Source organism: Hibiscus syriacus, unplaced genomic scaffold (assembly GCF_006381635.1).
Source record: "Hibiscus syriacus cultivar Baekdansim isolate YM2019G1 unplaced genomic scaffold, ASM638163v2 tig00111983_pilon, whole genome shotgun sequence".
In the NCBI taxonomy this organism is placed as follows: domain Eukaryota; kingdom Viridiplantae; phylum Streptophyta; class Magnoliopsida; order Malvales; family Malvaceae; genus Hibiscus; species Hibiscus syriacus.
In genome coordinates this window covers 621898-649556 of record NW_024063228.1, presented here as the reverse complement: position 1 = coordinate 649556, position 27659 = coordinate 621898, and the positions used below count along the sequence as shown (strand labels likewise).

The 27659-nt window shown below is 36.4% G+C and overlaps 4 protein-coding genes, 1 non-coding gene and 1 pseudogene across 6 annotated transcripts; 4 read left to right on the top strand and 2 right to left on the bottom strand.

Moving 5' to 3' along the window:
* Positions 1–103: 103 nt before the first annotated feature.
* Positions 104–22176, top strand: LOC120173618 (ABC transporter C family member 4-like). The gene is made up of 13 exons (XM_039180716.1): positions 104–2433; positions 2507–2827; positions 2953–3039; positions 3132–3764; positions 3899–4063; positions 4244–4538; positions 4635–4849; positions 4931–5236; positions 5310–5373; positions 5453–5692; positions 5814–5936; positions 16386–16391; positions 22166–22176. The coding sequence occupies exons 1-11, from the start codon at positions 328–330 to the stop codon at positions 5912–5914; spliced, it is 4533 nt and encodes a 1510-aa protein (XP_039036647.1). The 5' UTR covers positions 104–327; the 3' UTR covers positions 5915–5936; positions 16386–16391; positions 22166–22176.
* On the bottom strand, positions 5920–7720 carry LOC120173623 (annotated as a pseudogene).
* LOC120173622 (pectinesterase inhibitor 6-like) lies at positions 11426–12139 on the top strand. Its single transcript, XM_039180720.1, has one exon. It carries the CDS (start codon positions 11429–11431, stop codon positions 11990–11992), a length of 564 nt encoding a protein of 187 aa, XP_039036651.1. The 5' UTR covers positions 11426–11428; the 3' UTR covers positions 11993–12139.
* Positions 12993–13065, top strand: TRNAK-CUU. Its single transcript has one exon. It is a non-coding gene; the product is annotated as a tRNA-Lys (tRNA).
* LOC120173621 (UDP-glucuronic acid decarboxylase 2-like) lies at positions 18330–21460 on the top strand. The gene is made up of 7 exons (XM_039180719.1): positions 18330–19031; positions 19163–19310; positions 19966–20045; positions 20131–20214; positions 20305–20379; positions 20892–20984; positions 21057–21460. The coding sequence occupies exons 1-7, from the start codon at positions 18426–18428 to the stop codon at positions 21285–21287; spliced, it is 1317 nt and encodes a 438-aa protein (XP_039036650.1). The 5' UTR covers positions 18330–18425; the 3' UTR covers positions 21288–21460.
* LOC120173619 (uncharacterized protein C57A7.06-like) lies at positions 21832–27659 on the bottom strand. 2 transcript variants are annotated; one of them, XM_039180718.1, is made up of 12 exons: positions 27259–27659; positions 26910–26943; positions 26802–26873; positions 25836–26314; positions 24778–24999; positions 24301–24615; positions 23854–24198; positions 23683–23763; positions 23515–23598; positions 23052–23423; positions 22334–22465; positions 21980–22126 (listed from the first exon to the last, which is right to left on the bottom strand). In XM_039180718.1, exons 1-12 carry the CDS (start codon positions 27592–27594, stop codon positions 21980–21982), a joined length of 2619 nt encoding a protein of 872 aa, XP_039036649.1. In that variant the 5' UTR covers positions 27595–27659. The 2 variants fall into 2 exon arrangements, with proteins under 2 accessions (XP_039036648.1, XP_039036649.1); XM_039180717.1 differs by having other exon boundaries at positions 21832–22126; positions 26802–26943; positions 27259–27594.

The window sequence follows — 27659 nt, the reverse complement described above, 5'->3', positions numbered from 1 at the left end:
AAATTCCCATGTTGAATTCAACTGTATTTTTTTTCATATTTAATAGTATCATCATTACTTATATGTTCATACTTCTCTTGGGCCTTAGGAGCTCCGGTGACTTCTTCATTCATTTTCACTAACCTCCGGAAAGCCGACAATGTTGAATACTTTGAACCTTTCAATCTATGAGCTACTTCTCCAGACGACAAGCTTGTAAAAGCGGGAAAAAAATCTGAGTTGATTCATTTTTCCATGGAGCTCCTTATGGCAAAAACAAGGTTGAACTTTCCGTCTACAATCTGAAAAAGCCGAGATTTTTGTGTTATTTCAAATTTTGGAGTGAATATGTCTTCTGCTACTTGGATTACTACACTTTCGTGTTCAAGCTCTGTGATTGAATCTTCCAAGGAGGCATCTGTTCCTATGATAATCCAATGGCTGAAATTCATTTTCCTCGCTCCATGTCCTCAGAGAGTTATATTTTCAGCCGTTGATCTCCTGTTCTTGCTCACCCTCCTATGCTTTGCGGTTCACAAGCTCTATTCTAGATTCTCAAGCAATAGCCATGGCAGCTCCGACATCGACAAGCCTCTCATAAGAAGAAACAGGGCGGCTTCCAGTACTAACGTATACTTCAAGCTTTCCTTGACTGCGACGGTTCTCCTTTCATTTTGTTACATTATTATATCCATTCTCTCATTTAGAGGTAACCAGGCGCCGTGGAAGCAAGTTGATGGAATATTTTGGTTGATTCAAGCCATAACTCATGCTGTGATTGCTATCTTAATCATCCATGAGAAGAGATTTCAAGCTATCAACCACCCATTGTCTCTCCGGATTTATTGGATTGCGAATTTCATCATCATTTCCTTGTTTGCTGCTTCTGGGATCATTCGTATGGTGTCTGTAGGAACAAATCAGGGTCAGAATTTGAGGTTGGATGATATAGTTTCCCTGAGTTCTTTTCCTTTGTCTGTTCTTCTTCTTCTTGTTGCTATTAAAGGTTCCACTGGTATAACGTTGAGCGGTGAACCCGAACTAGCAGTGGACGAAGAAGAAACCAAGTTGTTGCATGAACCCCTTTTGAGCAAATCCAACACTAGTGCTTTTGCTTCAGCTTCAGTATTATCAAAGGCCTTCTGGATCTGGTTGAATCCTCTTTTGAAAAAAGGCTACCAATCCCCTCTCAAAATGGACGATGTTCCGACTCTTTCACCGGAACATAGAACTGAGAGGATGTCTGGGCTCTTCGAAGTAAATTGGCCTAAACCAGAGGAAAAATCGAAGCACCCTGTTCGAACTACATTGCTACGGTGCTTTTGGAAGGAACTTGCATTCACTGCATCACTCGCAATCGTTCGGCTTTGCGTTATGTATGTCGGTCCGATTCTGATCCAAAGTTTCATTAATTACACTGCAGGGAAAAGAAGCTCTCAATATGAAGGATATTACCTTATATTGATTCTTCTTGTTGCTAAGTTTGTTGAAGTGTTGAGCACTCACCAATTTAACTTCAACACTCAGAAACTCGGAATGCTCATCCGCTGCACTCTTATTACTTCTTTGTACAAGAAAGGGTTGAGGTTAACCTGCTCTGCTCGTCAAGCTCATGGGGTTGGACAGATTGTGAATTACATGACTGTTGATGCTCAACAGCTCTCAGATATGATGTTCCAGCTTCATTCCATTTGGTCGACTCCCGTGCAGATTTGTGTCGCCTTGGTTCTCTTGTATGGGTACCTCGGCACTTCGGTCGTGACATCCTTGCTTGGACTTCTTGGCGTCCTTGTATTTGTGGTGATTGAAACCAGAAGGAACAAACGTTTTCAATTCGATCTGATGAAGAATCGTGACTTGCGTATGAAGGCAACGAATGAGATGATTAATTACATGCGGGTTATCAGGTTCCAGGCATGGGAAGAACACTTCAATAAAAGAATCCAATCTTTCCGTGAAACTGAGTTCGGATGGTTATGCAAATTCTTGTATTCCTTCGCTTGCACTTTGATTGTACTGTGGTCAGCACCTGTGCTGGTATCGACCCTCACATTCGGGACAGCACTTTTATTTGGAGTGAGACTTGATGCAGGGCTAGTGTTCACTGCAACGAGTATCTTTAAGATCTTGCAGGAACCAATCAGGACATTCCCACAATCCTTGATCTCACTTTCACAGGCAATGATATCATTGGACAGATTAGATCGTTTCATGATGAGCAAGGAATTGGCTGATTCATCGGTGGAGAGACAGGAAGGTTGCGATGGTAGAGTCGCGGTGGAAATTAAAGATGGTTCATTTAGCTGGGATGATGAAAATGGAGAACTTGTTTTGAAAAATATAAATTTAGAGATCCGGAAAGGGGAGCTCGCAGCCATTGTCGGGACTGTGGGATCCGGGAAGTCTTCTATCCTGGCTTCAGCTCTTGGTGAAATGCACAAAATATCAGGAAAGGTATGAAGTCTGAAGGTGAAGAAGCTGATGTTTTCATTTCATGATAGTTAAATTCTTTCTGTTTGTATGTCAGGTTAAACTCTGTGGGACAACAGCATACGTAGCTCAGTCATCCTGGATTCAGAATGGGACGATTGAAGACAATATCCTATTCGGTTCGCCAATGAACAGGTTGAAATATAGGGAAGTGATAAGGGTTTGTTGTTTGGAGAAAGATTTGGAAATGATGGAGTTTGGTGATCAGACTGAAATCGGAGAACGCGGAATTAACCTCAGCGGTGGCCAGAAGCAACGGATACAACTAGCTAGAGCTGTTTACCAGGATTGTGACATCTACCTTCTCGATGATGTCTTTAGTGCTGTTGATGCTCATACAGGGTCGGATATATTTAAGGTGACATTGTTTTCTGCTTATTGAACATTGTGCATTTGTTAAAAAAAACGATCCTATATCTTCGATTTATAATGACCGAAAATGATAGATCAAGTCGCTGAATCTCAAGCCTGCTTTATATGCAGGAATGTGTGAGAGGAGTTCTCAAAGAGAAGACTATTTTACTCGTAACACATCAAGTAGATTTCCTACATGATGTTGATCTTATCTTGGTAAGTAGGCATGTATGATCTGGTTCTTGGAAAAATATGCAAACATGTTCTCGTTTTCATATTTCTAAAGAATTTATTTTTGTAAACTGCAGGTGATGCGAGATGGGACGATAACACAATCGGGGAAGTATAATGATTTGCTAGACACGGGCATGGATTTTGGAGCTCTGGTAGCTGCACACGAAACGGCCATGGAACTTGTAGAAGCAGGCAACACAATGCCAGGTGAAAATTCCCCCAAAACATCGAAATCTCCTCGTGATGTTTCGAATATTGGGGAAGCAGAAAATGGTGAACATAACTCCCAAGATGACTCGAAATCTGATAAGGGTGATTCTAGGCTAATCAAAGACGAGGAGAGGGAAACCGGTAAAGTCAGCTTGCATGTCTATAAAATGTACTGCACTGAGGCTTTTGGCTGGTGGGGTGTGGCTGTTGCGTTGTTTTTCTCTCTGATATGGCAAGCTTCGATAATGGCTGGCGATTATTGGCTATCATATGAAACTGCGGCTGAACGTGCTCCATCGTTCAACCCTTCGCATTTCATTTCTGTTTATGGTATCATAGCAGCGTTGTCGGTGGTGTTGATAGCGATCAGAGCCTTTTTTGTTACAGTTATGGGGCTCAAGACAGCACAAATCTTTTTCAGTCAAATTCTTCAGAGCATCTTGCACGCCCCTATGTCCTTTTTTGATACCACGCCTTCAGGAAGAATTTTAAGCCGGGTAAGAATTCAAGGATTGAACTACGGCACTCGCTCATCACAACATATCTATATATGCTTATTTCCGAAAAGCAAGCGATAGAAGTAGGCATTGTGTCCAAGAACTGACAGGTTTGTTCCACTTTCGATCCACAGGCGTCGACTGATCAGACCAATGTCGATATCTTCATCCCATTTATTATGGGGATTGCCATTTCCATGTACACCACCCTGCTCAGTATCTTCATAATCACGTGTCAATATGCTTGGTCCACAATATTCTTGATAATTCCGCTCGGCTGGCTGAATTACTGGTATCGGGTACGGATCTCTTGTTTCAATTCACTTTCATAAGATGTTGATCATGTAGTGAGCATGTTCTTATTCACCAAAACATGTTGAATCTCAAAACTTTTGCATACATATATTTTTTCTTGATATCAGGCCCAGCTGTTAGTTTATCTGAGTGTCCTAATGATATTGAGTTCTCTTGAATTGCAGGGATACTATCTGGCAACATCACGTGAATTAACCCGCCTTGACTCGATCACTAATGCTCCTGTCATCCATCACTTCTCCGAAAGTATCTCCGGAGTTATGACAATTCGTGCATTCAGAAAGGAGGATATGTTTTGTCAGGAAAACATTAACCGAGTTAATTCCAGTTTACGCATGAATTTCCACAACTTTGGCTCTAACGAATGGCTGGGATTCCGTTTGGAATTTTTTGGGAGTGTAGTTCTCTGCCTTTCTACAATGTTTATGATCTTTTTACCGAGCAGCATTGTCAGGCCAGGTACTTGTATGCCGCAATCTCAGTTCTATAAACAGTTTTCTTATGATTTTCATGGATCTTTTCCTGAATAAACTCAACTTACTTTGCTTAATGCAGAAAATGTTGGGTTATCTCTTTCGTATGGATTGTCCCTCAACGCTGTACTGTACTGGGCCATATATATGAGTTGCTTTGTGGAAAACAGGATGGTTTCTGTCGAAAGAATAAAGCAATTTTCAAGTATTCAGCCGGAGGCGGCATGGCATATTCAAGACCGTCTTCCCCCTCCGAATTGGCCTGTTCATGGCAATGTGGAGCTCAAAGACCTTCAGGTAACCTGCATGGAAGAAATTAATTTACAATACCCTTCAGCATGTTGTTGAACACTTGCTTATTATGATTTTGGCTGACAGGTTCGATACCGTCCAAGCACTCCTCTAGTACTTAAAGGCATTACTCTGAGCATTAATGGGGGTGAAAAGATTGGTGACGTTGGTCGGACTGGGAGTGGGAAGTCGACTTTAATCCAAGTTTTCTTCAGACTGATTGAGCCAACCGCAGGGAAAATAATTATTGATGGTATAGATATCTGCATGCTAGGACTGCATGATCTCAGGTCACGCTTCGGAATCATCCCTCAGGAACCTGTCCTTTTTGAAGGAACCGTGAGAAGCAACATCGATCCCGTAGGCCAGTTTTCAGATGAAGAGATATGGAAGGTAAAAGCAAGTCATATCTCATAATGAACATGTTTCATTGTTTCCACTCACCGGAGGTTTATAATTTTCCCAGAGCCTCGAACGTTGTCAACTTAAAGATGTTGTGGCTTCAAAACCCGATAAACTCGATTCTTTAGGTAAGCGATTCTAACTTATTCGTAGCCTACTCACTGAAATGGTGCCTGAGAATCCCCTAAATACCTTGAAAAAATTCAGTGGTTGATAATGGCGACAATTGGAGCATGGGGCAGAGACAACTTCTATGTTTGGGGAGAGTTATGCTTAAGCGCAGCAGGCTTTTGTTCATGGACGAGGCGACTGCTTCTGTCGACTCGCAAACTGATGCTATAATCCAAAAGATCATCAGAGAAGACTTTGCAGCCTGCACAATTATCAGCATCGCTCACAGAATACCCACAGTCATGGACTGTGATCGGGTTTTAGTTGTCGATGCAGGTGCGTGCTTCATTCATATAGGTGTCTGACACGTCTATACTTTAAAGTCGAGCATTCACAGTTTGTCACATGAACTTTATGGCTAACAATCCCTTGTTTTCTTTTTCTTCCTTTAACACAGGAAAGGCAAAAGAGTTCGACAAACCATCACGGTTGCTCGAGAAGCCGGCACTATTTGCGGCATTGGTTAAGGAATATGCCAACCGTTCTTCTGGATTATAAACCAAATCTTTCGATTTTCCCCGTTTTATTACAAATGATCTGTAACGTCAGCCAAATGACAGTTTTGAAATTTTATTGAAGAATGATGGGAAATACAACACTTGAAATATATATAGCAAAGAGAATAAAAAGGGGTTAATGTAGATTTACGGGAAGTTGGTATAATCAGACACCGATGAAAGCTCAACACTCGGATTCCCAGTGTTCCTTTCCCTGTCGAACTCTCTCTGCTCTTTCCGTCTGAAGGCGCTGCTCCCAGTAGTCACGACAGCTGTTCCAAGACGAATCCATGATTCTTATAACATATGTATACATATTCATTCATCTTTAGGAAAAATAATAGTCATACCTTCTCTTTAACAATATACTAAACTCTTCCAAATGGAAGAAACCTTCGTAAACTCAAGCCTGCAAAAGTAGGACATGGTATTTAGTTTGCACAGGACATTCCACTGGAGATTGGATTACATTCATGTCTATATACACTGCATAGTACTCTGTAATGAAATGGAAAGGTATTTATTCGAATAACAAGCAATAAACAGAAGGAATATCAGAGGTGAAGTTAATTATGGGACCTAGACACTCACCTCTCGACATAAAGGACATTTCTCTTTTGACTCTGCTGCTTTCAGTCCGTTAACGATGGTGACCGATGCAGCTGAATAAGCACACATGTAGCAGAATATATGTCCACAAAAGGAAGAAAATGGAATGTCTCGCGTCAGGGAAGAACCCAAGTAGCAGCTGAGCTAATAAATCCTGCAACTTACCAAGCATAGAGAACAAGTCAAGTCCAGATTGAAGGAATCGAAGAGTTCACAAGAAAGGAACGAGTTGCCATCGTTAAATGTGTGGTAGCAGCCCTCAAACAATGCAGGGGATGATTTGGCCTTGGTTTCCCTCAAATTGATGTGGAAAGCCATGAGCTCACATAGCCATGGTGATTGAAGTACCTCGATGTGCATACTTTGCGCTTGTTGACCTGAGGGTTTGCCCTTATTTCGATAAATGAACCTGCATCGAGAGCAGAATTATAACCGAATCTTTTCGACCATGACGAATCACCATCGGAGCAGATTCTTGAAACAGAGATGAACACACCTTATCGTATTTTTTCAGTATTTTTCGAATCGCATTAGCATTAATCAATGCATACTTAACCAGGTCCTTCCCTTCTTGGATCAAGGCAACATGGCTTCCTTGCAACTTACCATTGAACCAAATGAAGTACTTCCTAAAGCCCGAAGCCAAGTGCAGTTCAAGCAATCTCCCAACACGCTCATTGAAACAACCCACTACGTCCGACATTTCCTTGAGAAGGGAGGGGAAGAAGGTCCCGTCGCACACTGGCCATTGATTTTCATCAAGGTGTGAACGAGTCATGATTTCGTACAGATTAGAACAAAGGGTCAAGATTAAATCATTGATATTCAAATCATATAACCGATCCTGATTAATATATATATATACCTGAACAATGGTGAGGACAAGTTTGGACGTTAAGAACTCCATGAGCGTCTTTCCTACAGTTCTTCAAAAATTTTCTTGAGCTTCTTGAAACCAAACCCAGGTAGTTTGTTCTCTTGTTGTCCCTGCATGTATTCCCGATACTTCTTGCAGAACTTCATCTCTCTCTCTGGCAATAATTATTTATCCTTTCAACCCAAAATAAGAAATACAAGAACACGGAAAACAATTCAAGAAGACAAGGAAACTGATGATGATGTGTGGTTTTGGATTTTTCAGGTGATGACAGCGGAGATTGGCGGTGGATGAAGGGGGGAAAGGCCAAATTTTCGGATTATCTCTTCTCTCTTTATCGATTGCTTCAAACAGACTCGTTTGGAAATTACATCTGCAACTGACAAAGACATAGTCGTTAATAATAAAATCCAAATTTCCTTAAAAAATAATAAATTCAAATTATTTAAAATGGTATCCTCCAGTGGTTCTGTAATAAAATCCAACTTAACGTGACTGGTAATAATTATTACCAAATTGAAAATATAATGGTTAGTAAATTAAATACGGAGTATAACAAAGTAAGAATATATAAATTTATATAAAAATATTAAAAAAAATCATGTGCGATCAATTTGAAAAGAAGGAAAAATTCATGTGAAATTAATAAATAATAATGGTTCAACCATCTCAACAAATACTATTAGTCCCAAATTTATCATTATTAATAAATAATAATGGTTTATCTTGTGGTGTCGGTCGGATCCCTCATTTTTCTTCTGTGAAACAAGATGGGAACTCACTTACATAAGAATCTTGCTGTCTGTTTACTCAAAACGTTCGGCAGTTCATTCGATAAGATACAAACTTTTGTGCTGTCTCTGACATGTTGCTGCTTTGTTATATCTTTCAGGGAAGTGGAATCTCCATCAACTACATGTAAGTTCTTATGATTAAAATCACTTCATCTCATTTCCTTTGGTGACACAATGAAGAGACAACTATGTGACACAAAAATAATATTTATTCTTCACGTAGATCATCCTAACATTTGCTGAACATGCTGCTACTTCATCTGTTGTTATTCATATTTTGCTTATGTTGGACCACTTCCACCCACAAGTATAAGATCTAATGATAGAGTTGATGGTCCCAAATTTATTTTCCAATTGAATATCCTCGCCGGGCACAATGAGATTTATCTCCCGTGCTTTACCTACATTAGCATCCGATATCATAGTTGGGGGCGGCATTCTCCAATTTCTCTGTATCATATAATCATGCACCCAAGGCACCAATTAACTGATACAGCTTCTATTCTAGCTGCAGCTCAGAGATCTTCTACCGGTGAACCTAATGGTTCGACTAGGCCCAGATCTTTTCCACATCATCCCCCCTTTGAAAATGGGTTAGGTACCAGCTAACATGGGTTTGAATATATGCGTAATAATTTATACTCTCTGGTTCTAGGTACGACAAAATATGGTCTGTGTTATCTGTGTTCATAAAGCTCAAGTTCACCTGTATTAGAACTTGCAGGAAAAGTTCACCTGTCTTTTTTTCCCCCTTCACCGATGCTGTTCACCATAAAACTACTTGGTTGTTTACCCTTCATAGGTCCAGTTCTAGAGGTGGGAGTTCGTTTGTGTCTTCAGTTTTTCCTCGTCATCCTGGAAGCGACGGTCATGCCCATCGTCTGGTACAGACATCTGTTGTCTTTTATTGGCAGCAAAATCAGTTCGATCAGCAGCACTTCAATCAATCTGGTGTGCCTGCTCCTGTAGTTCCTAGTATGACGGGAGGTGTGTCTCCTACAGTCCCACTCCCACAACTTGATCAAACTGGTGGCGTCTATGTCCATCCTCCATCAAGTTCATCAGGTCAGAACCTTCATGAAGCAGAGAGTTTGTATCGAAATAATTATAGCGCTCTCGAAAGAGAACGTTTATCTTATTTCCCAAGTTCAACTGTAACAAGAATAACAGGTTGGGGGGCATGTTACTAGCTTGGATTCTGGCAACAGGTCTAGGAGCTTCCTCCATAGTTTTGTTAGATAAGTCCAAGTTTGATTGTGAATGCTTCTTAATCGGTTTGTCCAAATGATTGCATCCAAATTTGTGACTGCCTGAAAGGGAACTCTACAAATTGATAAACTTATGCCCATATTTGCAAATTATGGCACCTTTGTCGATTTTATATGAATTCATTGGTCTTGTGTACGATTGTTAAATGTTTTAGTTATTTATTAAAAGACTGTAAAAATAAGAAAATACAAACATTCTTATGATCCTTTTTTGCTCCCACACCCACAGGCTCAAAACAACAACAATCCATTCGAAGGGAAGGGAAGCCAAGGTAATTTAGCAGAGTTAAAAGACTAGTCCCAACGAAAATACAACATCTCGATCAGATGGATTGTGCACCGTAAAATTTTCAATTTAGCTACACACTTTCGGTAGTTTCAATCAGGCGGCCACAAAATTACCAAAACACCATACGAGCGGGTTTACGGGTACATATGGAACGGATCCATTCGGCCAATTGGTTATGTTCATAGTATTTCTGCAACAGCTCCAAGATGCAGCAATGCTTTACACTAACACTGGTGATGAAGGCCTTGGTGTGCATATCACATGCTTCAATGCACCTGCAATTTGCCCTCAAATTTGTCAGAAACTGCGAGGCTCGCTAGGTAAAGTCGATGTTTCAGCTGCCATAATCACTGCATTCATGTGAATTGCATCATTGATTTGATATAATCACGTGACTCAAACAAAATGGGATTTTATCACCCCCTTCTCCCTCTCCTTTTAGGTAAAACAGTAACTTACCCTAAACTAAAATTAATATTTCTGCTAAAAAAACAACCCAAATTAACGGAAAACTGTACTTATTCAGCACATCATCCACTTATAGGTCTGCCTGGCTGATAACGTTGTTTTGCACAGTAAGCCTATTAGACATTTCATCTTTCTTATCTCATTTGCTGTGCTTTACCTACGGGTTAAAAAAATCAAGTTGAGTTTATGAAAATTAAAGTCTAGATAAATTGTATATATTTGTTTGATTTTCTATTCAAATTTAAATTTAAATATAATTATATATAATATTATGATATTGATTAATTTTAATTTAAACGACTATCTGTAATCATATATATATGTTTCACACATGTAAGTAAGATTTGTAATGTTATTTAATAAATTAGATATCTTATTAAATTATATAACAAAATTATAATGTTATTTTCTAAAGAATGAATTTTGAGGATGAAGTATTGATGAGATTACAAGAAGTCAAGGAATCGATAGAAATAATGAATTTGCAAAAAGTTGAATAAAATGATTAAATTGAATAAAATAAAATTTGAGGGACTAAATTAGAAAAGAGGGAATTTACTGTCAAAAAGAGTAATTAAAGTTACACAAATACTCTACTTTGATTGAATGGCATAAGATTCAAATTTGGTCAAAATGAATTAAAAATCAAAGAGATTGAATAAATAATTAAATAAAGAATCAAATCACAAAACAATCAAATTATTAAGTTAAATATCAAAACGATGTCGATTTTATTATTCAAATTTAAAAGGAAAAATCGAGTTTAAATCGAACTATACCCTAATTTTATTTTTATAAGTACTACTTAAAGCCTATGCTGAGTTTAACAACCGGATGTGACCTTTTTCACAATAATAGAATTTGCTTGAAATCTAAGAATGAATTTAATCTTGATGTAAGCAGTGATGCTTTCCGATTACTGTTAATGATAACTGCTGTTTGTGCACGATTTGATCATTTGCAGACAGTAATCAACAGCTCCACCTAATCAAAAAGGGAAGAAACCTAACAGATCTAATCTGAATCCAAATTCATGCGTAACTCACCAGCTCTTTCACATGTTCTTCACTTTCATCCTTTGTAACCTATTCCAAAAACCAATCTGAAATTTATTGTACTCACCATTCTCTCGCTTTCCCCTTCCACCTTTTCCCTTTATAAAGGACCATCCTCTGCAAATCCATAGAAATCATAGAGCTCACACAACTCGATGCTAATGGCAAACGCCAATGTTTACCTTCCACTTTTACTTCTCCTAAGCGTCCTAAAACATGGTCAATCAGCAAGCAATTACGTGCAAGATGCATGCAGTGTGACCAGATACCGTGCCCTTTGTATCAGCACACTGGCACCATTTTCCAGCTCCGCCAAGACAAGTCCGAGCAAGTGGGCGCGAGCCGGGGTTTCGGTAACCATAGGGGAAACCAAGAAGGTTGCCCAGTACTTGATCAAAGTGAAGAAATACAAAGAGATGAGTGGGAGATACAGAATCCCAGTCTCGGATTGCACCGAGTGCTTTCAAAATGCTATCGACCAACTACACGGCTCACTCGGGGTCCTTCGGAATCTGAGTGCCGGGAATTTTTACGAACAGATGGGGGACGTGACGACTTGGTTGAGTGCAGCACTAACCGATCAAAACACCTGCATGGATGGTTTCGAGAATCCCAAGGGTAAGCAAGCTAAAATGCTGCGCAACCGGGTTTTGAGATGCTCGTATTTTACGAGCAATGCTTTGGCTTTGGTCAATAAACTTGCAACCTCGGGGTTGTAAAGCTTGAACCATCCTCGACGATCATGGAGTGAAGAAGGGATTAAGATGAATAAGATATGTACATTAGCATAAATCCGGCTGAACAAATAGGTTCAGATTTTAATTTCGGTGTGAAGTCACCAGGCATCAAATAATACCATTTTAATGCAACTATGTATTGATATTAATAGTTACTTCATGTAATTGTAAAGTGTAAAGCCCCTTCGCCCTGCCTTAAAGCTTCTTCTTTTTTTAAAAAAAAAAATTAGGCTTTTGGGGAAGTAAAATACGTGTTATCATTTTAACAGGAATATTTAACAATATTATCTAGTTGGATTAAGTAATAACATTATAAAATTAGAATTTCAAATTATGTGAAATGAAAGTGTAAAGACTAAATTTCAAATGTAAGCATAATAGAGGGATTAAAAACATTATTTGACCAAATAATTCATTTGAAAAGCTGAGAACAAAGTTTCCATAGTAAAAAAATGTTAATTTTAAATTTCATTTAAAAATGGTCATATAATTAGATTAGGGTGTAATTAGGTATAATTTTTTTGGATTAGATGTAATTGGTAACTCTTAGTTATATGTTTTTATTATTTGACCAAATAATTCATTTGAAAAGCTGAGAACAAAGTTTCCATAGTAAAAAAAAATGTTAATTTTAAATTTCATTTAAAAAATGGTCATATAATTAGATTAGGGTGTAATTAGGTATAATTTTTTTTGGATTAGATGTAATTGGTAACTCTTAGTTATATGTTTTCATTCAAATAGTTATATTATTTTAAAATTATATAATTAAACATCTTATATTTAAAAAAAAAGTCTAATCTCTCAAGATGAGATTAACCTTGTGGTCGTGGGATCGAGTCCCACGATGGGCAATTCATAATTCTGACTGCCGGATGTCTCCCACAAAAGCTGCTCTCAACCTGGTGTTGGGGGCAGCCTACTATCATACCTCCCCCTTACCCCCATTACATATGGGGATAGAGTCAATTAATTTTGTATTGCCTGTCCAGCTCAGTTGGTAGAGCGCAAGGCTCTTAACCTTGTGGTCGTGGGATCGAGTCCCACGGTGGGCAATTCATAATTCTGACTGTCAGAGGTCTTCCACGGAAGCTGCTCTCAACCTGGCGTTGGGAGCAGCCTACTACCTTACCTTCCCCTCACCCCATTACATATGGAAATAGGGTCATCTAATTTCTCAAGATGAGCCATATACTCGCATGCTACGGTAGCTAGCCCATGATATTATTGGGCTTTTTTTAATAAAAAAAAGCCTAATCTCTCTAATTTCATTGAAAAGATTGAAATAATCCTAATGCCCATGTTATTTTATGTTGAATCCACCCACCATGAATCGTCAACGAGTGCAACTCTTTCTGTGTGCTTGATTATTTATCAAATGTCATAAAATTAGTCCACTTTGAAAATATTTAGGAATATTAATTGTTATACACTCGTCCATTTTTTAATAGAACAAGAGCGTAGAAAGATCCCTCTCAGTAGGTTTTCTTTTATAATATAATCTTAATTATCATGTACAGACATGTTCTTAAATTTTATAGATTAACACTGTATATGTGGTTCGTGCTGATGGGAAATATTTTTTAAAAAATATATACAACTAGGGAAATCTCAACAGAGGTAGTGCAAACTTGAGGGTGATTTGAACTTTGAAGCAGAGACTAGTTGATAATGATAGTATTAATAGGCTAAATCATTTCTAATAACTGATCCTGCCGACAGAGAACCATCCAAATCCCATTTTTCTAAGTTAAACTCTACAGCTGTTAATTTGCTGATAATGCATTGTTATTATTATTAGTACGCAATTCAATGATAAAGACATGAATTTCCCGTCCAGTTTAGTTGGTAGAGCGCAAGGCTCTTAACCTTGTGGTCGTGGGATCGAGTTTCACGGTGGGCAATTCACAATTCTGATTGCTGGAGGTCTTTCACGAAAGTTGCTCTCAACCTGGCATTGGGGGCAACCTATTACCTTACCTCCTCCTCCCCCCATTACATATGAGAATAAGATTTTATCAATGATAGAGACATCAATTTATAGAGGCTTTGAGTATACATGCTAATTGAATTTCAGGGTATAAGAGGGTGCCTAATGGCGGTGGTTGGCACATAGGTTAGATATTAGTATTTCAAAATATTTAAATATATATTTTAATCGAAAGATATACATGTACTATTATTATTCAATTTAATTAATTTATTGACTTCGATGATATATCAAGAATATAAGTATTCAATGTTAAATAGTTGAGAGTTTTTTAACAGATATCATTTTGTACTCACCCTACGTTAATAAAAAAAATTGATTTATGCTTATGTCTTCAATATTTAAAAATTAATTGTATTGTGTGTCTTTAAATTATTATTTTTCTATTAAACTAGAATTCAAACTTTTAAACATTCTAATTTTATTCTCAATTGGTCTCTAGAGTTTTAAATGTCATAATTTTACCTGAAACTATGACCCTCATTCTATATTGGTTCCCAAACTTTTTGAATGTTCTAATTTTTCCTCCAATTTTTTTAATGGTTTAGGGGACATTATTGGAACATTCAAATGTTTACAGATCAATTTAGAATGAGAGTAATTGTTCGGGAATGAATTTAGAATGTGATTCATAATTTAATGATGAAATTGAAATGTCTAAAAATTTAAGGATCAATTTAGAGTGAGAGTTATAGTATAAGGATATATGGTGCAATTAACTCAACATCTTTTAAATTTTTGTGTACTTTTTTAGCAAAGTAAATTTATTTTTATTTTTATTCATTTTTTATTTACTTTAATCGTTGATTCTTTCACTTAATTTGATTTTTGTTTGATTATCATTGTCCTAAAATCGTCGATGACTATGTACAACAGTGACAGATTCATAAATATTTTTAAGGGCGGACACGTATATATTAACAACAAAAAATTTTATACGAGATGAGCACAAATAAAATTTCATGATGTACAAAATCAATAAGATAGATAATTAATCCAAAATTTTAAATTTATAACGAACGCTTACTCATCTTAAATAAGACGTTAACTTGTCACTGACATACACTATTGACGAAGTCATCGACAATTCTAGATAGTTTTTTGTGTTACAAATTTCTTTACTACAACAAACAATTTTAATAAAATCATATTTATCTAGACACATTTCGTCAAATACTATAGCTTTTAATAAAATCATATTTTAACAAACGATATTTGTACAGTTAGATATACTACGATTTGAGAATAATATTTGTATTTTTAAGATCATACTAAGTAAAAAAAATCAACAATAACATTTTTAAAATTCAAATTTAATATGAATAATTATAAATTGAACTTATTATCACATTTTTAAATCTCTAATTAATTTAATAAATGATATTATTATTATTATTATTATTAACATTACCTTAAATATTAATTTTTAACATTTGATTTTTTTATTAGCATAAGTTGAATACAATATATTATCTATTGGAAAAATCTTAACTATTTAATATTAAACGTGCACATCCCTATATAAGTGATGCTCGAGCTCGGAACCTTAAAGGATAACAATAATTTCTTAACAACTAAGGTCGTTTAATTCGTGTTGATGTTGAAATATAATATCAAGTGGACGCTGAAAACAGTCTATTAATTTGGAATAAGTCTTCATTTGAACTTAACTGGTTCTTGCTTCTTGTTTTTTACACCTCAATTTGAAATTAAATAACATCTTAGAATTGGCCCAACCTTCTAAAACAGAGTGATGATAGTTTAATTAAAGTTGTCAACTCCCGCTTGGCACATGTTGTTTATAAACAATTTATATTAGTACATCAATTAAATTTATACTTAGATGGGACTAATTTATACTTAGTATAATCTTTATAATAAAAATCTTGTCATAAATATTTTTTCCTCCTAAAAGTTTTATTGTAAACTTTTGTGTTATTATTTTTACTATTATGATTATTTAGTTGTCATTATCTTAATAATATTTATTGTTATTATTTGAATAGTTTGGGTGATTATAAGGTAATATTTATTCAGAATTTTTTTAACCATTTGACAATGCAGACGCAGCTGCTCAAACATACTACATCCAGAAAGAACAACATTTTATTTTAGTATTGAGATTATTTAATGAATTCATTTTATTATTATTCTATTTTAATAAAATTTTACATTTTGGATGAACGTGGAAGAAACGCGAATATAGAAAAGCTACTGCTTATTCTTTCAATTTATGATTATAAGAAACACGAAATGATTATTTTATTAAAGAAGTCATATCTTTGTATTTTGATACAAAATTTTAATTTATTCCGAATTGTATATTTCATACGTTTTGAAAAGTCAAATGTAACACATCATATTCGTATTCGGGTTAGATACGAGTCAGGTGTGTTACATAAATGCAAGCGCCTGAAAAGTTTAGTGACCATATTGCAAACGTACTAACGACAGTGTAACGTCGGAGATCATATTGCAAACGGACTAAATGTTGAAGGACCGTATTGCAAGTTTTAAAAGTTGAGGGACTAACTGCAAGTTTTAGAAAAGTTCAGTGACCATTACTATACTTTACCCTAAGATTAAATAAAGTATACCTGTACCGATGAAATCTTTCATTGGAACATCTTTTTCATTGTAACGAAAATGTATGTGCTCCTTTTGATCTGATAAAACGTGCGGATCCCTTGTCGTTTAAGGAACCAAAAGAAACTGAGATCCTAAATTAGCGTTAAGTTAGAAGAAAGATTTCGAATATGCCCAAATTCGTCAACGCTGGTTCACATGAAGTGAGTTGCACTTTAAAAACAATCAGCGAATTAAATAACAATCCAGAAAAGGATATTGACTCGAGTGGTATTGATTATTAGTTGATTCAACAAGATAAAATATGAAGTTTCTATAATAAAATTAAAAGTTCGAATCTTGATGTTATATATAGAGAAAATTGGATTGAAATGAACTTCTCTATAATAAGTCTTTGCAAGAATCAACCTGAATTAGTCGATCAATAGGTCAGATAATATTGGTGCAACCAAAAAGATCGAATTAAGTTAAGAATTAATAATTCTACCTGTTAGAACGATAAGATAAAATTAAAAAGGTATAACAATAATGAATTGTTAAAAATAAAAATCGAGACATACATTTCACAATCTAATCGTTTTGGCCACTGATCTAATTTTCATAACATTAATGATTCAAAAAATAAAAAGGACATCACATTTATAATTTGACTTAATGATCTATCAAACCCCATAAAAAAGTTAGGTTTGTTAAAAAAAAATGAATTTTTAAGTCAACCATAGTAACGTGATATTCTTGCCCAAACTTACTTGATAAGATTTTATTAATTTTACTTATTTATAAAATAATATACATACTACAAAAAATTTTAAAACTATTAATTATTGTGATTAATATAATAATATCAACTTAATTAAAAATTATATAATTTTTTGTATACGTACTTCGATTTATTTGAATAATCTTTTTTTTTTTTGAAAAGATCTAGATTTATACTAACATTCATGTGTAGATTATGTTATTCAAACTCGGATCACCAAGGGAGAATAAATTATTTTTAATCACTGAGATCCCTTTAAGGGTAATATGTTTTTTCTTTAAATGAAATATTGAATGAATTCAGTGATTAAAGGAAATATTATTTTACTTTAAAGTTTTAATTTGAGCAATTAGTTTAGTGTGTATGCATTATCATTGGTTAATAAATATTATGAATATATACTACTTTATAGTAATCTCATACTATTCAAAAAATTTCTCGAACTCATTATTATCATATCTAGAATAAATGATTAATATATAATTATATAAATAGTGTTAATAAAAAATAATTTTATAAATAATGTTTAGATATAATTAAGTGTCATATAAATAACAATACTTGACTACATCTAAATTGTCTGTAAAATTATTTTTCACTAATAGTATATCAAATAACAATACTTAGTATAAAAAATAATTATAAAAAATCAAAATATTCATATAATTATGGTTGGAATCATCATTACAAAATACAATATGTAAATTATTAATCGAAGTATATTTAAATTTCCATTAAAATAAATATGAGTAAAACTCAACCTATTTATTAAAAGAATTAATAATAGTGAAAGTTAACCATGTTTAAAAGTTAAAACCCCATTTCCTTTGGTAAAGAAATTCATTCCACAGCAGCTAATGGCAATCGTTTACTTTTCAGACTAGAAGACCTCTTTAGAAAACAACCAAAAGCCACCGCCCGTGGCATTTCTGTAATACCCCAAGCCCAGCACTAGTTTGTATTTAATAGTCTCCTATTTGGCTATTTCCTTCTTATATATTCCTCAACTCGCTGGCGACTCCGTCTTCACCAACTCATTTGAATTTGTTTCTCTTTTGAGTTTTGAAGTTGGAAGAGCTATGGGGTCGGAGCTGATATACAGGGGCCACGAGTCTCAGCCTCTTTCGGATTCGTATTCGCCCAAACCCGATAAACCATGGGCCTCCGTCACCCGTCCGATTCGTTACCTGCTGCGGGAGCAACGCCTTATCTTCGTCCTCGTCGGCATTGCTATTGCCACTCTGGTTTTCGCCGCCTTCCCAACCTCACGTGCTCCCCACCACCACTTTACCGATCCAATCCCCGATTCTGTCACCTACTTCCCCGTCGAAGCCCATAACAAGTTTTCACACCCGCACCGACTCGGGTTCGAGTCGTTCAACCCGGCGGGTAAGATTCCCTTGGGGTTAAAACGGAAAGGTTTGAGAATCGTCGTGTCGGGCGGAGCCGGGTTCGTCGGGTCTCACCTCGTGGACCGGTTGATTGCGAGGGGAGACAGCGTGATCGTCGTGGATAACTTCTTCACCGGCAGAAAAGAGAACGTCATGCACCATTTCGGTAACCCGAACTTCGAGCTCATCCGACACGACGTCGTTGAGCCTTTGCTGTTGGAAGTTGACCAGATCTACCATCTCGCTTGCCCCGCCTCGCCAGTTCATTACAAATTCAACCCAGTCAAAACAATCATATCCTTATCATTTTCTAAAATTTTCATTCACTATACGTTTTTTCTTTCTTTCTAAAATCATCACAGCTTTTGATTTCGCTGTATGCGTTTGTTGTTGTTTATTTTCCTTAATGAATGTGTTTCTCTTACAAGACAAATGTGGTGGGGACATTGAACATGTTAGGACTGGCGAAACGAGTCGGAGCAAGGTTCTTGTTAACTAGTACTAGTGAAGTCTACGGAGATCCTCTTCAGCATCCTCAGAAGGAAACTTATTGGGGCAACGTCAATCCAATTGGTAAACACTAAACTCCCTTCCTCCGCTCGTGTTTGAAAATTTACGGTCACCAGGAAATGGCACTCTAGATATTTGTAGATCTGGTCGAATTCTTTTTGAACATTTTCAGAATTAATCCGCGATTAGCGGTCACTTGAAATCGTACGATCAGCATGAGTTTTACTTGACACGTAGCACATATTTATTACATGTCCAGAACACGACAAGTAATTTTGCAGGAAAAATCGTTTTCTTTTTTGTTTGGTGACGGTGAGAAATGTAAATGATGGTGGGGGCATATCTTTTAAGGTTTGTCTTTTTAGTTTATGTTTAGATCTAGGTTATTTGTATTGTTTTCCCGCGCAAAAAAATCTCGATTGATTTTGTTAGGGTTTATGATCCTAATTCAATTAGGGTTACTATGTCTCACTCTTTATATTTATCTAGGGTTATAAAGTTTGATATAATCTTCTTGTAATTTGTCTGTGCAGTAAAATTCTTATCTTCGGTTCGTGATTTTTATATGTTTTTCCACATAAATTTATGTATTATTATATTTCTTTTTTATTATTTTTTATAGTTTATTTGCCGTTACACTTGATAGGTGTATTCAGATAATATTTTGGCGTTTGCTTCAAATGAATAACGTGAAACTAGTTTGAATGTATGGTGGCAGGTGTCCGGAGCTGTTACGATGAGGGAAAACGAACTGCTGAAACACTGACCATGGATTATCACAGAGGAGCCGGAGTTGAGGTTAGATTATATTAATCTATCGTCATTTCATAACACCAGACTTTTCAAACGACCATGTAAAATGTTCGAATATCCGTTCTTTCAGGTTAGGATTGCCAGGATTTTCAATACTTACGGACCTCGTATGTGCATCGACGATGGTCGTGTCGTTAGCAACTTCGTTGCTCAGGTGCCCTTTATCGCATTCATTTCCTGTAACTAATTCTGCAGTGCCTGTAGGGAAGGGTGTTAATGTTGATAATTGACTAAATGAATGCAGGCTTTAAGGAAGGAGCCTTTGACTGTGTATGGTGATGGGAAGCAGACAAGGAGTTTCCAATATGTTTCTGATCTGGTATGTCATCTTTATATATATATTGAATTGCAATTTTACGCTGATTTAGGATTGTTGGATGAAAATAAATGGATGGCTGAGATAAAACTTTGTACATTCACATTTATTTATTTCTCTTTTCTAATGTGTAAAAGTCTTATTATTTTCAACTTTTAATCATACATTTCCCTGTATATTTGAAGTGCATCTTGGCATTGCATGGTAAAGAAGGGGGAATCTAAAAGTTTGATAATTTCAACATAGGGAATGCTAAATGTCTTGTGGAATAAAAGCTTTTAAGTTTTAACAGAAAGGATCATATTCTTTCTCCGGCTCTGAAATTTTGTCTGAAGAGTGTAAAAATTAATTGGTGAAACATGCACCATGTGATTTTGTACCAAAATGAATGCCCCAAAGGGGACCAGCAAATTTCAATTGCCTCGTAGTTTGGTCTGAAGCATGCATCAGTGTTATTTCGCTGTCAATCGAACTAATATTTTTTTCACATCATTATTTATGATGTGTCGAAACAGGTGGAGGGGCTCATGCGGTTAATGGAAGGGGAGCATGTTGGACCTTTTAATCTTGGAAATCCGGGTGAATTCACCATGCTCGAGCTTGCCGAGGTATGCGTTATTTGCAGCAAATCTGAATTTATTCTTCAAAATGGAAGTTCATTGATCGTTACCTGTTTACAGGTTGTCCAAGAAACTATTGATCCAAATGCCAAGATAGAGTTTAGACCCAACACTGAAGACGACCCACACAAGAGGAAACCCGATATTGCACGAGCCAAAGAGCTGCTTGGCTGGGAACCCAAGGTCTCACTTCGAAAGGGTCTCCCTCTAATGGTTTCGGATTTCCAGCAACGTATCTTTGGTGATCACAAGGAGGGGAAAAATACCAACAACAGTGAATCATCGTCTTAATGTGGCAATGCCATATACACATATACATAGAATAGTTTCTGGAGGTTTCCCTTTTTGACATGCCTTTGCCGTCTATCTTTGTAATTTCCATGTCTGTTATCCCTTGTAAGCTTTAATTGACAGTGAGCTTTGAAGATCTAAAACAATTACATTTTACCATATTCTTATTGATGCAACAGTTTGTGTTTATCTGAAACGAGGTTTACTCTTACAAATTGCAAACTCCTTTGGTCATTCCCACGTTGCCTTTAATCATAGGCCACTAGAGTTTCAGTTTCTCCTGGAAACTTCAGCAGCAACACTGAAGGCCGAAGCAAGGGATGCCACCCCGATCACATTTGTCCAGCTACGGTTACTAATTTCAGCCCTAACCACGTGACATATACATCTTCATTCCACCACCTACTACTTTTATTTGATTTTTCCTAATTATTTATAGTTTTTCCTTAGTTATTTATAATACATATATTTTTAAATCAAGTAAAAGATACAAATAAACCCATGTGATAGAATCATCGTGTACTATATGATAATAATATTTTAGGAGAAAAAAAGGCTTAATTGATTCAAAATAACATGGCTCTCCATTCTTTTATCCTTAAAAACTCGATGTTTTTGGACCAAATGAATTTACTACAAATACTGGGGGAAAACACTTAAAAAGGAAATTTACGAGTTTACTTGCTCGTCTTTCATTGTTTCTTGTTCTTGCTAGTAGCACCTTTGCTTCTATTTTTCTTCGGTTTTTGCCCTCTCCGTTTGTTATCCTCGGACTTTTCATGAGGATGCGCCTCCTCAAACTTGATCGGTTTTATAATTACCCCTGGTTTCTTCACCACCTGTGTATTAAAACAAACAAGCAACGGATATATAGTAAGCGGGAAGATTTAAATGGCAAGAGGAGGAATACCCGAAAAAGCTTCCCGAGTCGACGCTATTTTACAAATCTATACTATGTACACCTAGTAAAAGAACTACACAAGCACCACAACTCCCCCAAGAAATGTATTGAGCTCCGAGTACGATTTTGGAAAGATTGAACTTACTTCTGGCCGATTAAGACTTCTGATTGCAGTCTCTGGGTTTGATTCAGATCCAATCGGCATGCGCATACTTTGTTCAAACAGTTCCTTCGATGTGAAAGGGTAGGGCAAAGTTTTTGTTTGCAATTTCTCAGCCTGCCAAATACAATTACAGAGAACTTATGTTATTCATTTTATAACCAGAAAGTGTGCAATTGAACTATGTCCAAAACAAAACAAAGAGTGCAATTTGACATCTCTTATCGGAATGCATGGAATTTGTAGATCTTGTGATGAATGTTAATGAATGCATCTAGAGAAAGAATTGGTTCATTTGACAACCAAATATGTACTCAAGCATGGAAATGACTGATTGGATCTTCAGACATGGAAAGGGAAAGTCCCTTACCTCAACCATAGCGAGACGGCATGGAACTCCATCAATCAAATTTGACAGGAAAAAATAAAAGGCTTCATGGAGGAATGCCAAGGTAGGCAGATTTTCATCTTTTCTCAGATGAAATGGGGTAGTATGTACTCGAATAGGTTTGACTAAGAACAAAGAAAATTGTAAAGTGTATATGCTAAGGGGTTAGGGTATGTCTGTTTAGGTATTCTGTTTATTTCTTGAGTATACTTTGTAGCAGACTGCTAATTTTCTTTCAGATAAATAGAAGTGCTGCTTATCCAAAAAAACATACATGTACTCGGGACAAAAATTGAGGAACAAAGCTGTACTTACCTTTTTATCCACCTTTTCGGAGATAATGACATGCTTAAGACGTGCATCCTTCCTTCTCTTAAGAATTTCTTCCCTCTTCCTCTTAGCATCTTCATGTTCTTTAAGCATCCATGAAGGCAAACCTTTTTTTCTCTGTACATCAGTCCATTGGCCCCAACCCGGGAGCAAAACAGGTTTATCTGGTTCAGGGTTCTCCTCATTCAAGATCTCCCGTTTATCCTTTTCAAATTCTTCTTGCACATCATCCCCAGCAAAAGCAAGTTGAATGAGCTCTGATTGAGAAGGGAGTTCATATGATTCCTTGGGGCCTGAGGTCAAAATACCATCAACCATTTGTTGTTCGCTCTCTGAATCACTTCCCTCTTCTCCCTCCTTCCGAGTTTCCAAGAAAAGGAGCAGAACAATAAGGAGCTGCCAAAACACACAAAAAATAGAGCAAACTTAAGTATCAGAGATATCAAACCTCCACGTCTTGATTAAGCGCAATAGGTTCCTTGACTTCTGGCAACTTTCTGACATTTGTATCAACTTCATTCCCACTTTTCATCTGTGATTGTATACAGACTAGTTAGCATGAAAACAGGTTACTCTGGATTAAAGAATACTTGAAGTGATAGCAAAGGATAATAACCTTTCTCCATGAATCAGAAGCAAAAATAGCAACATCATATGTTGTTTTTGAACCGGGGTCTCCAACAACTTCATCAAAATTCTGTGTCCAAAACAGTTGAATATCTATTACCAATGCACACTAAAAGAACAGAAAAAGAGAAAGCTGCAAGAATATCAGAGGAGCAATTACCTTGAACACAGAGACATCAGTTGCTTCTTTCCTATCAAAATTAGGGGCAACATCCTTCTCAACATCATTTCTTCTACTACCCTCAATGTTAATATTCTCTTTGGCTTCGAAATCATCTTCGCTATCACTGTTACCGTAATAATTATCCACTTTCATCTTATCAGTTTTGGTCTTCTTGTTAGAATCTGGAACTTCAGTATCAGCCCTACCAAAAACCCTTCTACCAGTTGCAATGGGAGGTTTAGAATTTACTGCACCATTTGTACCCTCCAATTGCTCATACTCCTGAAGCGCAAGCTTAGCTTCTTCCATGGCTTCTTCCTTTCTTTTCTTCATTCCACGAACCTAAACACATAAAAAATGAGGCCAAAAACATCAGGATAAGATAAGCACATACAACTCATAGGTATATTTGACAGTCCAAATGAAAAATACAACAATAAATACCATGAAAGGTAAAGAAAGAACTCCAGAATTGGGCAATTCTTCATCGTCTTCCAATACTTTCAGTGTTTTCTCTTTTGCTTTTTCTAGCAACTCAGATGCCCTATCCTCGTTTGAACCCTCGTCATCCTCGTCACTACTGTTATCACTGCTACTACTACTGTCATTAACAGTGTTAATTTTTCTCGTCAAAAGAGCATGATGGTGAAGCTGTTCAGCCATAGCTGCTCGAGTACCTTCATCCTGGGCATTCAAACCACGCTCTAAAATACGTCTTGCCCACTTCGACTTATTTTTGTGCTTCAAAGTCATTCGCTCCTGCATCATAAAGTAATAGGGAAAAGAATCAAGATTTAACATTTGTTAAATGTTATTTTGGTAAAGCACTTTTGAAAGAACATTGTTGGAAAACAGAAAATTTGTTTTTTTTTATAAGAGAAAACAGAAAATTTGTTAAAACAAAGGAAAATTATGTATCACCTCAGCTCGTTTGAACTCTTGCTTCCTAGCCTGTTCTTTGGCTGTCTCTGGATCCATCAGCATTTCTACAGATACCGCTTTTAGCTTATCCTTATTCTTTAAACGATGAAAGGTTTTGGACTTGATCTTTTTGATGCGTTTCTGCTTCATTTCATGACGGAAAAGAAGACTGCGCATTTTGGCTACATGATCCCGATGCTTAATGTAATCTTCTTCGGATATCTGCTTAGCATTGATGAAAACCAAACACACTTAAAAATCTTCAAGATCTTAACAACTACACTCTATGCAGTGACAGACAAACATTCACAGAATACTCGGTGCAACAGAGCAAAAACCATGAGAGGATCTGAGTAAATCCAAATACCAAGAAAATTACAGCCATCCAAAAGCCATTGCATAAGCGTGAAAAGTTTAAAGACCCATCTGTTTTTTTATACAGGAGAAGTTCAAAAGAATGATAAGCTATGAAATCTAAATATTCATCCTATGTTTGCTCCTAATATGGAAAAACCCTTTCATTCACATAGACCATTATAATCTCAGCCGATTTCCAAAAATTATCCAAATTTTAATCCACACTTGTTGGAATCAAATTGGGAAGACTTTTATGTTCTCTATTAGAGAAACCATGATATGAGCAAAAATATTTCTGAAAATTTTAGCACGTGAAAAAGAAGGCCAACAGTAAACATTAAAATGAAAATTGAGTCCAACATCCCCAGAAAGATACTATCTGCAATCAAACATTAAAAGCCCGTGTTCTTTATGTTAGATAAAAGATGGATAAAGCACTCAAGTGAATATCAGAATCCCAAAATGTCTAAACCTGTGGTACACCAATAAAGTATACCTTGATTAAGACAGGCAATGCTTTAGTGTGGTCATTATTCTTCTAATTAAAATTTTAAGATGAAATTCATCACAAACATTTGGGAAAAGTTACTCAGGAAGAGGTTTGTAATAAAAAGTTTATGATTAGGAGAGGCACGCATTTTGTAAACCTCTAAAAGCAATGAAATGCCAGACTGAATGAACAAGTCCTAAAATGCCCATACCTTATTTAATTCCAGAAGTTTAGAACCATCTGCTTTATGAGCTTCCATAACTTTGTCATCATAAACCAAAGAAGCAATTTTCTTCTCAAACTCGGTCCTAGGCTCAAATTCAGAAGCTATTGCCCCTACAGTTGAAAATCCCAAGTCTACATCTTCACCAAAGAAAACAGTAGGAGCTTCTCTATTCCTTTTGACCAGATGTTCCCACTTAGTAATATCTTTCTTCGAATGTTCGTACACTGCCATCCTCTCCAATTTCTCTCTATCTGCCTTTGGAAGAGGAGCTTGAACAGATGCAGATCTTCTATCCACATGTTGCATTCTTTTTCTAAGTTTGCTATATCCCGGTTTTCCTTGTATAGGATCCAAAAGATCTTGAACTGTAATGTGCCCATCACCCTGAAGAACATCACGTGTAGGGTTGTATTCCGACTCGGGGTGTGCCTCAGATATAACTATGCTATTCCTCTTCTTCTTGTCTGCAACCAACCAAAAAATCATATCAACTGAATAATAAATAGTATAAAGGTAACTAACCCAATGTCTGCAAGAATAGATCCACCAATTTTTCTTCCGGACTATGTTTAACACATTTTTCAACCATGGATGACGTACTTACATGTGGCAATTCAATCTACATACAATGTTTCAATATAATAGAAAAATAAAGTTCAGATTGGCAAATATGGTGACTAGACAAAGATTTTCGCATAAAATGCAGGCAGCCCTGTGTCAGAGAGACATCAAACATGTTCTGAGGACATTCATTACACTCTCAAAAAACAGATGGGTAGCAACTTATAATTGACAAGAAAAGATAGTATAATTAACTTAAAACATGACTATGATTAAAAATCTTTCAATTAGAGTCCTATGACCATTAACTAACATAGGCCATTGAACTTGGTAGATCAATAAATTCCATATTAATCCAACAACACAAATTCAAACAAAAAAAATTCTTACCTCCAAAGGCATCAGTTGACATTCCAGTGATCCCTTGCAACATCCTCAAGTGCCTTTCATCGTCTTCATTTTGACTACCCTCATTTCCATCAACACCAAAGCCACCATCATCATCGTCGTCATCTGATGACACATTTTCATCCTACATGATAAAAAGAAAATACCGGTAAACATGAAACAAATGCAAATAAAAAAACAAGAGGTTAGTATGCAAGCTCAAAAGGTGACAGAACACCAGAGTAAGCATGCATTGCATTAGATAGTTAATTATATGTGCCTAATTGCGAAGTATAGGAGTTGGATCTCACTTTGGAAAGTATGGAATTTCAACTTAGGATGTTACACTAATAGCTAGCTTTTGCGATTCGGCTATCCGAAGTCCATACCAAAATAAATTTATCATGAATCAAAACTGAAATAAAATTCACTTAAACGAGCAAACAAGAGAGAAGCAAACCTTAAAATCCTTAGGGAGCTCGTATTCATAATTCTCAACAGGATCAAAACGGCGGTTCTTCCGGGATTCTTCTTCTGGCACTTCTTCGTCGTACTCATAAACATCGTTTCCAATATCGGAATCAATGCCATCATCACTGTCCGAAGATATTCTAGGGTTCAGGCGATCAAGTTCCGTTCGTAGTGAAGAAGGCAAGCGAGGACCTTTCCCTTTACTTATCGTATTGTTTTTATTCTTATTATTCTTTGAACTCTTATTCATCTTAGAGTCCTTTTTGAACTTGTTGTTTCTGAATTCACCACCACCAGCCCTCTCTTTCCGCTTTTGACCCGCCATGGCCAACTTACCAGAGATAGAGCAACCAGCAGTGTCTATTTCCTCTGAACAGATAGCTTTAGACA

What these genes read in the sequence shown, in the direction of transcription:
- LOC120173621 (XM_039180719.1), top strand. Translation starts at nt 18,426, where the DNA reads ATGGGGTCGGAGCTGATATACAGGGGCCACGAGTCTCAGCCTCTTTCG. An exon ending in GGGCAACGTCAATCCAATTG is followed by an intron (nt 19,311 to 19,965) that starts GTAAACACTAAA and finishes GTATGGTGGCAG; the next exon opens with GTGTCCGGAGCTGTTACGAT. An exon ending in CCATGCTCGAGCTTGCCGAG is followed by an intron (nt 20,985 to 21,056) that starts GTATGCGTTATT and finishes ACCTGTTTACAG; the next exon opens with GTTGTCCAAGAAACTATTGA.
- LOC120173618 (XM_039180716.1), top strand. Translation starts at nt 328, where the DNA reads ATGTCTTCTGCTACTTGGATTACTACACTTTCGTGTTCAAGCTCTGTG. An exon ending in CAGGAAGAATTTTAAGCCGG is followed by an intron (nt 3,765 to 3,898) that starts GTAAGAATTCAA and finishes TTCGATCCACAG; the next exon opens with GCGTCGACTGATCAGACCAA. An exon ending in GAGCAGCATTGTCAGGCCAG is followed by an intron (nt 4,539 to 4,634) that starts GTACTTGTATGC and finishes TGCTTAATGCAG; the next exon opens with AAAATGTTGGGTTATCTCTT.
- LOC120173619 (XM_039180717.1), bottom strand. Translation starts at nt 27,594, where the DNA reads ATGGCGGGTCAAAAGCGGAAAGAGAGGGCTGGTGGTGGTGAATTCAGA. An exon ending in GTCAACTGATGCCTTTGGAG is followed by an intron (nt 26,315 to 26,801) that starts GTAAGAATTTTT and finishes GGTTGGTTGCAG; the next exon opens with ACAAGAAGAAGAGGAATAGC. An exon ending in GAAGTCTTAATCGGCCAGAA is followed by an intron (nt 22,127 to 22,333) that starts GTAAGTTCAATC and finishes TTTAATACACAG; the next exon opens with GTGGTGAAGAAACCAGGGGT.
- LOC120173622 (XM_039180720.1), top strand. Translation starts at nt 11,429, where the DNA reads ATGCTAATGGCAAACGCCAATGTTTACCTTCCACTTTTACTTCTCCTA.